General features: G+C 31.9%; 1 protein-coding gene across 1 annotated transcript; it reads left to right on the top strand.

The window, feature by feature from the left end:
• Positions 1 to 8476: 8476 nt before the first annotated feature.
• LOC134688109 (uncharacterized) lies at positions 8477 to 13384 on the top strand. Its single transcript, XM_063548579.1, has 4 exons — positions 8477 to 8587; positions 10543 to 11460; positions 12315 to 12443; positions 13314 to 13384. The coding sequence occupies exons 2-4, from the start codon at positions 10557 to 10559 to the stop codon at positions 13382 to 13384; spliced, it is 1104 nt and encodes a 367-aa protein (XP_063404649.1). The 5' UTR covers positions 8477 to 8587; positions 10543 to 10556.
• Positions 13385 to 14796: the final 1412 nt, after the last annotated feature.

Here is a 14796-nt window from a genome sequence, read left to right as displayed (position 1 = left end):
CTGTGGACCCGTACAGATTTTAAAACAATTTGTTTTTCCCGTGGCTTATCGATATATTTACCGGACTATTTACCCCAATAAGGATATGATGTATGATTGTAAATGGGATAAATATCTACCAAAGTTCAAATGACGCGATTTAAGTCATTAACGGCATCTGTACGGTCCTCAACAATTAGGAAAAAAGACGTATCGTATTACCAGCTATAACAGGACCCCACATAAAACAACCATATCAGCAAATTTACTACCGAATTCATATTAAATAATTTATGAAAAATAAACATCACAAACATAAACAAACGGCAACAACTGAACTACTGGCAGACACATAAAAAAGTAAAACTACGAGGAAAATTCAAAACAGAAAGTCAAAGCGTAAACTCATCAAACGAGTAACAACTGTCCTGATTTGGTGCAGGCATTTTCTTATGTAAGACAAAAGTTGAATTGAACCCAGTTATACAGCTATCTATCCTTCCAACATGTATACAACAGTTGCATTTTGGTTGGTTTGAAACATGTTGAAATTGATTCGTTATTATTAGAGTGCATAGGTTGAAAGTACCAACAGTAATATTCGTTAAGGATGTGCTTAGAATATAGTATTTTCAATGTATATACCAGAACACTTTAGTGGCAAAACAAAATAACTTTTATTTTACTATGATGATAGCATGGAGAAGATACAATACAAAGGTAAATTTGTAAATTGTGGATTTTAAATCATAGCGTTCTCCTAACCGAAACCGGAAATATTTTTATTTATGAATGGTATTGTATACGTAGGTGTGTATGGTAAGTCTATGTTGTGCAGTTTTATCCATTAATAGATGTTACAGATAATTATCCAACAAGCTCAAATAACATTCAAATTTTCAAAGTTGTATAATAACGTAAGTAGATTACATTTTTCGTTTATCGTGGTATGTTATGCAGTTGCTGTAAGTGAAGTATGAAATTACATGCATTGTAAGTATACAATTATTTATTTTTAAAGAACCATGTACAATACATCTTTAGCGACAAATGTCTTTCACGTTGTTGTAACAACACGCTCATATACTATATCATAATAGATTCTGTTGAAAATCATTGGCTTGTTTTTTTTCTGTTTATAATAGATAAAGGAAGATGTGGTGAGAGTGCCAATGAGACAACTCTCCATTCAAATAACAATTTTTAAAAGTAGACCATTATAGGTCTATAGATGACCATCAACACGGAGCCTTGGCTCACACAGAACAACAAGCTATAAAGGGCTCCAAAACTACTAGTGTAAAACCATTCAACGGGTAAACCAACGGTCTTATCTATATAAAAAACGAGAAACGAGAAACACGTATAAATTACATAAACAAACGACAACTACTGTACATCCGATCGCTTACTTAGGACAGGTACAAACATTTGAAGAGGGATCAAACGTTTTAATGGTACCAAACCTTTTCCCTTTTTTTTGCAACAATAGTATTTTTCACACGCTTTAATTATTATAGTTTTAATAGTACAAAGAGTCACTATAACAGTATCATGGTTTAACGTGTCTTTTGATGTAGGTCTGACACCTAGGTTGTACAAATGATGTCTGCATGCTCTCCGTTACGAGACTCACAACTCGATGTGATTAATCGTGTGACTGATTTCTATAAAACAAGAGATCAAAGACTAAATTAATTAACTGAATTAAAATTTATGTCCTCTAACACAGGAGTCAAAACCAAAACCACAAACCCGGATTTAAAAATTTGGTTGACAGATCTTTATTTACAAAATGCACTGTGCGATGAGCATAATGTGTGTTACAAAACTATGTTACTTTTATGAAAGAATATCATTTAATCAGTCTCAGTGCATTGGGGAAAAACAATCATACTTTATGAAGTCGAAGGCATTTATTAATGATTGATAAAATGTGAAGTATATAAACAGTATGAACATTTAGTATATGGAATCAATTTGTGATATTACTTATGACGTAAGAAACCTGTTGATACATTTTAACCTAAAATGCAGTTTTGTCAAAATAGCATAATACAAATCTTGTTAGTTCATAAACACTGCATTTGAGCCTATATTTCAGGGACAATTAGCCACAAAAATTGGTTTAGACAAGCGTTAGCTAATGAAAATAACACCTCATAAATTTGTTCGTCCTAGACATTGCTACTCAGACTATATAAACGTCATTAATGTCTAAGAAAGTTGATGAGCCAAGTTTAAGTAAATCTCTTGCTCTTTCAAAATTGGTCCACCTAATGACTGCATTGCCAAACCTATCACAATCCAGGTTAACAGAGCTCACTTCCCTATTTTATAATTTTATTTGGAATGGAAAACCAGACAGAATGAAGCGTAACACACTTATTGGTGATATTTGACAAAGTGGGCTTAATTTGGTACATCTTCATTCCTTTAATATCTATTTAAAAATTAGTTGGAAAAAAAGACTGATGTCAAATCCACTTGGTGGCTGGCAGCAGTTGTTACTGGCAGACCTCACAAAGTATGGGGATGAAAGGGTTTTACATCTACAGAACGAAAAGCTAATTGAGATTTCTAAAAGATGTAAAATTCCTATCATTTTCACCTTTAAACTTTGTTCTTTTTTTACAAAGAGAATGTGTTTCTTGGTTGCAAAGATGAAAGTTTATTACTGAATCTGTTAGTCATAATTACACATAAATGAGTAATTTAAAAAAAAATAAAAAAATATATTTATTATGAGCAAAAATTTATCCTTGAGCTTTTGATTTTTTTGTCTTTAAAATATATATTTTTTTTTAAACGTAAGTCAAAATACATATTGTAGCATAACAAATGAGTAAAGAGTATTTGTATTGTATGAGAGAAGGTCAGAGAGCGAGAGAATATTACCAAATAAAACTTATATGTAACCTTAAGTATTATAATTGTAAAAATCAATTTGTCAGTGATAATAATTGTATACTGAATTATTTTCTATAATATGTAACCTCTTAATACCCTTGTCAGGTGGTAGTGTAGGGGTACATGTGTGTTAATCCTGACTATTGAAAAACAAATAAAAGAAAAATAAGGTTTATGTCAAAGATCGTCTCGTTCTATTTCCAAATAAAGTATCTGGAAGTTACTTAGACCTAGTTGATAAATATTCCGTATCCCAAATGATACATGAGGGTCTTGAAGTATAGATTCTAGGTACAAACTTTGTTTATCATCTTGATTACGTGTTAAATAACCCTTTGTGTGTCCTTGTAAATTTTAACCTTTACTGTTTAGTCTAATTTTGAGTATATACTTATGACGTGGCTTGGTACTTATACATCCCACCTATTGTCTTTTTGTGTCGTTGTAAAGGTGATTGTCAAGAACCTTTTTGTAAATTCTTCCGGATCACATGATTACATTGTATCATGTCACCGACTTATGTGTGAATCATGTCAATAGAGATTAGCTGTTTGAATAAATAAACCTACTTTAAAATACAAATACTCAGCTTAAATTACGATAATATCTAAATATTCAAGTACTGACTAAACTTAATAACGTGTTATCTATTATTCTTTTATTGCATACACAATTATTTGACTTGCATGATTTTAATGTTAGGTCAATGTGTAGCTTAAAATACGGAATGGTTTTTGTACATAGTTGGAACCCGTACGGTGACCTAGCTTACAGTACATCTATGTCCTTGTGTGTCTGTTGGGTATTCATTACATATTGCACCTACTTTTAATATTGTTTTTTTTTCTAAAAATTCGTAGCTTTCTTGTCTAATTTAAAATATTCTTGTGGAAGCCCTGTTGATGTTTAAGATAAACGTCATGTTTGAATTCCTTTCTTTAATAAATGAAGCTTATAGAAGAATCCACCACTTTCTACATTTGAAAATGCCTGTACCAAGTCAGGAATATGACAGGTCTAGTCCATTCGTTTTTGATGCGTATTGTTATTTGATTTTGCCATGTGATTATGGACTTTCCGAATTGATTTTTCTCTAAGTTCAGTATTTTTGTGATTTTACTTTTTAATAGCCATTTAAGCATCTCCTATATATGTGGTACGATATCCTATTGCAGGCATTTCCTCGATTGAGGAATGCTGCTCATAATGAGGCCATAAAATCCAGAAATGCACACGATTAAAATGAAATCATTCATTCTGAAACTTTACTAACTTCCTTATGATTTGGTTGACTGTTATGGAATATACTGCTAACGACTACGAATATACCTATGACGTGGTTAGGTACTTATAGATCCCGCCTATGGTCTCTTTGTGTCGTTGTAAATTCTTCCATATCACGTATAACACCTCACTGACTTCTGTTTGAATCATATTAATACAGATTAGCTATTTGTATGTTAAACCTACTTTTTAAAATACGAATATCCAGCACAAATCTTACATCACGATAACATATAAATAACAAAAAAAGTATTGAATAAAATGAATAAGGTGTTATTTATTATTCTTTTATTACATACACCATGAATTGTCTAACATGCTTCAATGTTCATTTGTAACTTACAATACGGAAAGGGTTTTGTGCATTGTTTGATCCAGTACGGTGACCTTGCTTACATTTAGGTCATGTTGTTTCCGTTTCCGTTTTGTATTCATCACATATTGCACCTATTTTTTATTGTTTTGTTTTCTATGTGTTAACATGGTTAAATGATACGCGTTTCTTCGTAGCTTTCTTGAAATCTTCGTATACAAAATATTTCTTTGACAGCTCTGAGGATGTGTTAGATGAAAAGAAAAACATGTTTTCATGCTTTCATGATTAAAAGAAGTTATAATTAGGCATTTACTTCACGTTAAAAAAAACTAAGGATTTTCTTATCCCATGAATAGATTACCTTTGCCGTATTTTGGGATTTTTGGATCCTCAATGCTCTTCAACTTCGTACTTGTTTGGCTTTATAAATATTTTGATATGAGCGTCACTGATGAGTCTTATGTAGACGAAACGCGCGTCTGGCGTACTAAATTATAATCCTGGTACCTTTGATCAACGAGGAACAAAAGATACCAACGGGACAGTCAAACTCATAAATCTAAAACCAGCTGACCACGCCATGGCTACAAATGAAAAAGACAAACAGAAAAACAATAGTACACATGACACAACATAGAAAACTAAAGAATAAACAACACGAATCCAACCAAAAACTAGGGGTGATCTCAGGTGCTCCGGAAGGGTAAGTAGATCCTGCTCCACATGTGACACCCGTCGTGTTGCTTATTTGATTTCAAATCCGGTAAATAGTTTAATTCGGTAGGTCACATTCATGAAAGGGAAGGGGATTGTAGTTACGACGAAAGGAACATATCCGATATCATTTGTGAAACGGTTATTCCATAACGGTCAACCAACTCGTGATCGCGTCCGTAAAATTTACGAAGGGATGATTTCAACGTCACTATTTTGAACTCTTGGTTTAATAGCTTCCTTGTGAGCAGTAACCCTGTATCAAGAAAGTCATGATAGGAAATTCAAGCAAGGGAATATCGTATCAATTGGGAGATATATACCCCGTATGCAGGTGCTGCTGGAATATGTTGCTACTTAGAAATGGAAAGTTGACAATTGGAAAGCTGAAATCATCTCTTTTGTTGTAAAGTTTTGTTTTCAACCGACCCTCATTGTCCATTTCTAGATGTAAGTCAATATATGAAGCCGACTTAACTGTATCTGGAGTATCCTTTATCTCCAATTCGATGGGATAGATGCGTTCCGCATAGTCACCAAATTTTGAATTGTTTAGTGACAGAACGTCATCTATATAGCGGAAAGTATAGTTAAAGGATGTTGCTAACTTCTTATCTTTCTTCCTAAGAAGTTCCTGCATGAAGTCAGCCTCATAATAAACAATCCGGCAAGTAGAGGGGCACTGTTTGTTCCCATTGGGATGCCGACAGTCTGTTGAAAAACTATCATTCATATTTAGACATTAACAATGAGTGTCGGTTGATAACAACACTATGCGACATAAGCGATGATTTCAGCTTCCAAATTGTAAAACGTCCATGTCTTTGTAACAACGTTTCATTTCAGATTTACCTGAATATGAAGTATAATATATCTCCGTGTTGGTACAACATGTACAATGTTCAAGAGCAGATATCTCAGAAAGGATGCTGCTCACAATGAGGTTATAAAATTAACAAAGACTAATGATTACCGTGAAATCTTTCATTCTGAAATTTTACTAACGCCCTAAAGATTAAGTTGACCGTTACAGAACATCTGTTTCAACGACGGTTATGTATGAATTGTCGTTAACGCTGTCTTTTTTTCTTCGAATACTTGAATCGTGTTTGTACTTAAATGAGCAACACGTCGGGTGCTATATCTGGAGCTGGGTATACTAAACAGAAATATCGAACATCTGAGAAGGAGAAATCAGCAATAACTGACAAATTACAACGTTATTAACCAACGGATTCAGTGAAAGCGATTGTCATGTTTTTCACTCTCAATTATAACTGACGTAGAAAGATTTCTGATACAAATATTAATTTTCAAACCCTTTTTGTTTCGTCTGTTGAATATTCCATTGTTTTGTTTTCACAAAACAGTAAACATTTTATCAGACTTCTGACCACAGGAGACCTTAGTTTCAGGGGGTGATAATTGCAACATTATCTGCATAAACATGTCTAACATGACTAATATGCATTGCATTTTTTTGTAATCGTGCTTAAGGATGTTCGCTACTCTGTTCAAAAATAACAAGCTTTTAAAAAGACTGTTATGAATTGATAGTATATAAATACAGAAATAATAAAAGCAGAAAAAAATGGAGGGTCCGTGTACTTGTTTTCAAGCTATAAGTCAAAGAAAATTTGGCGGGAAATAATTCACTCTAGATTTTTCATACATTTAACATTGGCACCTTTTTTGTTTAAAAACTATGGGATTTTATAAGATTTTGAAATATGACTGTTTGAACTTTATGTAATGAAATTATAAAAAGAAAAGTAGGGGTTAGTGGACAAATTCTGTTAATGGCAATACATGGATAATACCTGAGGATTCCGAAAATCTGGCGAAAATTGAAAAAGTAGAGGAGCAAACATCCTTAAATTCAAATAATATTTTTTACCAGTCCATTCAAGAGGTAATATTATAACGGAAACAGGTAGGCGGGTGTTTAATAATTATTCGATTTAATCACGTTTTCCTCTCGTTTGTTCTTTTTTAGATCACGTGCAATAATTATATCATTTATCTTTGTATCAATCATATGTTTATAAAAATAATAGTTCTTGAAAAATATTGTAGCTGACAAAAAAACGCGCTTCTTTCTGATAAAGTCCAATTATATAGAGAGAGATATTATGTTTTTACTATATTAATAAATGAACTTGACACTTTGCCAAGTTCCATTTCGTGGCTGTTCGTTGCGAGAATTATATCATGACACAACAATCAGGGTACAGGTTTTGTTCCGTGTGCTATTTACTCATGTAATAAAGAAAATAATCGTTTTGCTTGATAGGTTTTACTAGACATATCAAGAGTGTGGCAATTTTGAACTGATTCAGTGTATATTATAGTACATAACTTAGTGAGTATATTTATAGTCAGAAACACATTTAAAAACAAAGAAAGTTATAAACCATAATGTGGTTCAGGGTAAAAAGTGAACAGTGAACTATTTAGTGGGGGCTGACATTCACCTGACAGTTTTGTTTTTCTGTATGTACTTTTCAATTAACTGAAATTTTGCTGCTTCTTGTCTGTTCCAATGGCTATGTTGGAGTTTGACTTCGATGTGTTTACATTTTTTACAAATATATTTTTGAGTATACTCAATAATATGGTATACATTTTATTCTGATATCTCATACTAGCACCTATAATTTTGTTTATCCTTCTTGTTTTTTACTTAGGCATTTGCTTAAAACAGATAACTGCTAAGAACAAACATTCGAAAATAATCAGGAACCTATTAAGCATTGGCTTATGTAATATTTTCTGTATGTTTTATTGATGATAAGTTCATAGAAGCACATTTATCATTATGCTTCGTAGTCTACTATACTATGCATTTACTGCTTAAGACAATATATTCGTATTATATTCCAAATGGTCGACCAGGAAGCTTATAATAATTATAACTGACCTCGTTAAACCTTAACTCTTATTTGATCTAAACAACATACGTAAGGGTAGTTTAACCTTGCAATCATGACTCATCATATAAAATATCTTTATCTAAATTGATATACCACAAATTATTTGTTAAACAAGGATTTCCGTGAAATATACCGGTATATGGGTCACAAATTCAAAATTGACCAGCTAGTGTCTAGACATCTAAAGAACAATAAACATTCCTATATATATAACTACCGACAATAACATTCGTTCATAGAAAAACTACTCATTATAAATACAGTTTTAGATTTTTAAGGGAAATGGTCCCATTAATCGACCCGGAAACTTATCCTTTTATCAATGACACTAGATGTATACCATGTTTTATGTTATTTTAATTAGTGTGTGGAATACAGAGTAAAAAATATATCGTATCAAGTTTATTAACATAAGGATTTAATATATATTTTGTAAGGAAAAACATATAATGTAAGTATATTTTTATATCGGGGTTGATCTGAGTTAAATATTATGCCGGGCTTGATGATTATAAAAGCATGAATCAACTTATTTTAAAATATTAAATTACACATTGAAACATTGACAACAGCAATAAAACTTTTGGCAGAATTTCATATATTATCATATGTCTTTACCTCCTTTCTTTTTTAATAGGGTTTATGGGTAATGGCAAAAGTCCGATTAGATAAAACAAGCAAAATATAAATTCGTGTTCATTGCAAAATTAGTCTTCATTTTCAGTTCACTATTCTTCATAAACAATGTATTAGTAGTACAATAGATGCAATATCGCTTATGATTTTATAAGTTTTAGTTCGTCAAATGAGTTATGTAGGTAAAGTCCTCTTTTACAAGCATAAATGAATAGACTGATTGATTTCAGATTAGAATTTACATATGAGAAACTTTGGTTTCAGTTTCAGTTTTGAAAATGTTGTCGTCTATTGTGATGCTGTTCATAAAGCAACAACTGGCCAATGAATGATTGCTTCTTTATTCTGGTAGGTTTTTGTGTGTCCATTTATCAGAGTATCTACCAGTCTTTGTCCGCATAATAAAAGAGTTACGATGTTATAAAATATGAATATGATAAAACCCAACAAACTATAAATTAACTGAAAAACTATAGGTTTCAGTACGTTCGCTGTGTATAAATGACAAATACTTTTCATTAGAATAACAATATCAAAATGTAAATAAGAAAAATCCTCATAGGAAAATTCAAAACGGAAAGTCCTTCATGAAATGGCAAAATCAAAAGCTCAAACACATCAAGGAATGAAGAATAACTGTAATATTCATGATATTATACATTCATTTGCCTGTGTAGAAAATGGTAGAAAGACGTTGTTTCGGATAAGGAAAATGTCCTTCTTGTGGTTGAAGGGGTTAATACATTCATCACAGATACCAGGATTGATTCACGCCAAACATAGTTGTTTCTTTGCAAGCGTAACTTATTAAACTTTGTTATCAAAAACGAACTTTTTGTAAAAACGTGTAAGTAGTGTGTCACCGCACCGACTTCTGTTTGAATGGCTTCGACATACGTCATTATATTTACATTAAGCTCAAATAATAGGTATGGATGTACATTTAAATCTTTATATTACTTTATACAATTTTGTATCCTTGTAATAAATCGATCAATCTTGCTTAAATTGTCACAAAAAGTAGATCGTCTCAAAACTTCTCAGCTTCTCTCTAAATTGGGAAGGAATGATAACAAATATAATATTAAAAAAATGATTTGCATATGAACAAGTTTCTCAATGCATCTCATTATATTAAATTCCTTGCATTTATCGATGATTTATGTAAATATCGTTCAAGGACATGAACTTTATCATTCATCAAGAATTGGGGTATTCAAAACTTTAAACATTATGTACTATAAAAATCATTTACAGGATTAAAGACTCAATTACCAGATTAAAGACCATAAAACATCTATATAAAATAGCTAGGAACCATAGAGTTTCCCATATTCTAGTTTGCTATTCTCATACGATATATATTAATTCAAATTTGTATTGTGTAATACTTAAAAAGTAAAAACACAAAAATACTGAACTCCGAGGAAAATTCAAAAAGGGAAATCCAAAATCAAAAGGCAAAATCAAAAGTCCAAACACATCAAACGAATGGATAACAACTGTCATATTCCTGACTTGGTACAGGCATTTTCTAATGTAGAAAATGGTGGATTGAACTTGAATCTCTTCTGGTCTGTGAAACATAAACTAGAGTTTAATTAAGATATACATGTATGATAGTATCTGTTTAGAATTTCCAGTGTTTATATGAATTCAGCGAACGTCATGAATAGCAACATTCTTAAATATATCAAAGTAAAAAAATGCTTTACAACAATCATAACTGTTCTTGATCATACGAATAAGAACTGATTTTTGTTGTTGTAGATAATACAATTGAAATGAAAAAATCAGTATTGTCTGATGACAAAGAGGTCTATGAATTGCAAATCAGGATCCAAATTAGGCAGTTATATGGCACAAACTTCTTTAACTTGAACATAAATCAAGTCATAACTGTATATGCTGTTCCAATTAGCCATTACGATATCCTAAATCAGAGACGAGATGTACCACTTCTATCAACCCTTAACGCAATAATATCACTTCCAAACAGCGTTCTAAATTTATATCATGACGTTATAGATACAGCGAACTGTAGTTGCGAAAATAACAATGGAAATGGAAATATCAGTTCAAGAGTCAGACCAAATAGAACCGGATCCTCTATATCTACAGAACAACAACTGTCATTAAATACTTCACCTGCACATATAATGGTACGCAGCTCTCATCTTATGACAGAAGTTTCGGTCTTGGATTATCAGTCAAGCAACAGTGACTTAACAATTAATGGCAGACGAAATCGAGATAATAGTGTTGACATACACGCGGGAAATACTTCTTTAGAAAATTCTGTTCATGCGAATATTGAACAAAGGGAAGAACCTAATCATCTTTCATCGCATAGACACATTGATTCAAACGTATTAGCTCCAAAGGAATTGTCAATTTTAGAAAATTTAACCCCGCTGGGTTCAAGTGAAGTTCAGGGACAACAACATCCCGCAAAAGAGGCAAAGTCAAAACACAAAACAAATAGTAGTAATGTATGTGTAAGAAATGAAAACATGAGTAAAACTAACAGGTCAAACCGAGAACAATTTCATGTTTTGGATTTTTCACGGCGGAAACATTCGAATCGAAGTACAATTAGCAATGTCGATGCTTTGGACTGTAGATCACAATCATCGAACCAACAAAAAATACCACCACATAAAGCACAACCAGACGTTGGCATTAGCCGTAAGTTGATTATGCATTAGTTTTAACTTGATATTTATTTATAATATATAACATATGTTGTTAAGGAGGCTCGAGGGTACTAAACAATTGGCAAAAATTGAAACATTTGTTTTTTCATTACAAATTTTATTTATTAGACTATTAGCTGTTACTTTATGATATAGTACAACAATCAACCAAACAATAAATTCGTTTGACCCCAGATGAATTCTAAAATGTTGATAGATTGAAAAAGCTCCAAATTATCTCCCTTTGGTGAAAAATTACATTTTTTTTTTGCATAAAAATTAGAGTAACTTTTTTCACTCATCGGTGACCTATATTTTTTTATATTGTTTTTCAAATAAACTGTACTTAAACTAAACTGTTGTTAAATTTAAGCGATTCCTGTAATTTAGTTCTTTTTTTTATTTCGATTTTACCTTTTTTTCTCCTATTAGTCTAAACAGACAAAAAGTACCTTAACAAAAAATGCATGCTTCTTTCAACGGCAGATTGGGAGATGAAATAAACGGTGACCCAAATTTTTATTTAATTTTTCCATTAAGTATAGGATTAAGCTTATTTATTGAAAAAATAGCGAAATCCTGTATTTAAAAAAAAGGATTTAAACCCGCGAGCCCCATTATATGATAGACATCACTTTACAAACTGTAATACTATGTCCTTATGGTCCCTACTGCATAGGGGAGAGGACAGAATAAGCAGTTATTCATCTTTCTGTTGTTAAACAATAATCTTGAAACTACTCTCTGTCTTTTAATTTGTTTTGCAATTCATAGCAATCTGTTTTACAATTATGATATTGGTCTAAGAGAAACCACCATTACATATTGAAAATTTGTTGTTTTCAGAAGTCGGCACTAACACAACTTTAAATGATCAACGCATTGATTTCCCTGCAGCAGCTTCTGCACTTCTTGCCGATGGATTCAATAGACACCAAATCCACAAAGCTTTAGACAAATTTTACCAAAATAGAGGCAAGTTTTTAAATATAATTATAAGGACATTTGTCGGTTGTTGTGAACATTGACGATAGTATATAGGGTCATTTCAACATCTGCATGGTCTTTAATGATTTTTATGGTTTACATATTTTGACTATTTTATGTATTGTGTCTGTTTAGTTAACGCATCATTTTAGATATAACAGAATTTGACGAGACTGTTATCAAAGTGAGAGGGTTAGCGCTATTAAACCAGGTTTAATCCACTATTTCCTACAGTTGAAAATGCCTGTACCAAGTCAGGAATATGACAGTTCTTGTCCATTCTTTTTTGATGTGTTTTGTTATTTAATTTTGCCATGTGATTATGACATTATATTGACAAGGTACGCAGGGAAAATGCCGGGGGAAAAGCAAACGTCTAAGACTTGTTGTGACGAAAAACAAAAAATAGCAAAATAACGTAGACTGTTGGCACCTTCCGAATTTTAAGTTAAATTTATTGGGGAATGCCAATGTATATATGAAAGTATTAAGTACAGATAAGTAGGCAAGAGGTCCATATACCGGATTTATATGTTGTCAAAAGGAAATCAGACCGGGAATAAACTCATCATAGATACCAGGATTGAAATTAAGCCAGACTCGCGTTTCGTCTACATAAGACTCACCAGTGACGCTTAGACATTGACAGCGGAGCGGGACAAAGCGCAATGAATTTATTTACAAAATCTGAATTAGGCTGTAAAACATAACCGCTGACGAATTGAAAATCAAGAATAAAGCTAAAAATTGATATTTGATATATAATTAAAAAATATTTATTCAACGCTTTTATATCTATCGGTGTAATGCAGTATTTTTTCAAAGGGTATTAATATTTATTTCTTTTTTAAATTATAGGTCACAATAACCCAACATTAGCAGAGCTTAGATATATTGTTGTTGTACAAAACAGTGAAACTGATGACTAATCAACATAATTATAATATGTGTATGTGAGAATTGTAGATTTAATATTTCTCTTTAACATGTTATGAACATCGACAGACACTTTGAATAAAATACTATACTTAGCATTATGGAAATTATATGCATATCCTTTCGGGGTACTGACGATTTCTGCAGAGTTTGAGACGGACTCCATATCCCTCTGTCTGTTTTGTCGCCTTTTAATTGATGTCTTATCGTTTGTATTCCAAATAATTTTCAAATTGCCTTTCCATACCATAATTTTCAAGAACATTGTTTGGACTAATATTGTACGATAATATCAAAGTTCGAGATTGCATGTAACTGTTTTTCATATCCTGTTGTGTTTGCCGTTGATGGAACATTATTGCTGTTGTCCTGCGTTTTGCACCTTGTGTCGACTATTTTATTATTTGTCGTTTGTATTCCAAATAATTTTCAAATTGCCTTTCCATACCATAATTTTCAAGAACATTGTTTGGACTAATATTGTACGATAATATCAAAGTTCGAGATTGCATGTAACTGTTTTTCATATCCTGTTGTGTTTGCCGTTGATGGAACATTATTGCTGTTGTCCTGCGTTTTGCACCTTGTGTCGACTATTTTATTATTTGTTTGTTCGTTTTTCTATGATAAATGTTCTTGCATGTGTTTTTGTTGTATTTCTGTCACTTAGTGTTTTAGTGATATTTTTAACATTGTCATAAATGATGATTGGCAAACCATTAAACTAGGTTCAACCCATTATTGTTTTCTTAAAATGTCTTGTATCCATAGTTATCAAAGGTACCAGGCTTATAATTTGATACACCAGATGCGCGTTTTGACTGCATAACAGTAATCAGTGACGCTTAGATCAAATTAGTTACTAAGAAACTTACAAGTGCAAAGTTGAAGAGCATTGAGGACCCAAAATCATAAAAATGTGCCTAATATAGCTAAGGTAATTTATGCCTAAGATAAAAGAAAAAAATCCTAAGTATTTCAAAAAATTCACACTTTTGCAATAACACAAATGACACTTTAATAAATACTCATATCAACTACGAAGTGTCGACTACTGTCAGGAATATGGCAGTTTTTATCGAATGGTTCGGTTTTATGTGTGTTGGCGCTTGTTTTTTGTTGCACTTCCCTTGTTTCTCTCGGTTTTGATTTGTAACCCGAACTTGTTTTGTTTTCAATCGAATTATGGCTTTTGAACATCGAGTATACTTCGGGTACATTTAGCTACTATATGAATACTCATTGTGTACTATAACCAGCTGATTGTTTTTGCACTCTTCTTAAGCAGGATTTATTTTTCCTGAAAGAAAAGAAAAATGTGTATGTTGCATTTCAACTTCACTTCCAGATATGATGAAAATTATATATCACTTAATCACCGAACATTTCAATTGATCCTTACATC

The sequence above is a fragment of the Mytilus trossulus genome, chromosome 10 (genome assembly GCF_036588685.1).
Source record: "Mytilus trossulus isolate FHL-02 chromosome 10, PNRI_Mtr1.1.1.hap1, whole genome shotgun sequence".
Classification (NCBI taxonomy): Eukaryota; Metazoa; Mollusca; class Bivalvia; order Mytilida; family Mytilidae; genus Mytilus; species Mytilus trossulus.
Note: the sequence above shows the minus strand (reverse complement) of the source record. Positions and strands in the feature narration are given on the sequence as shown.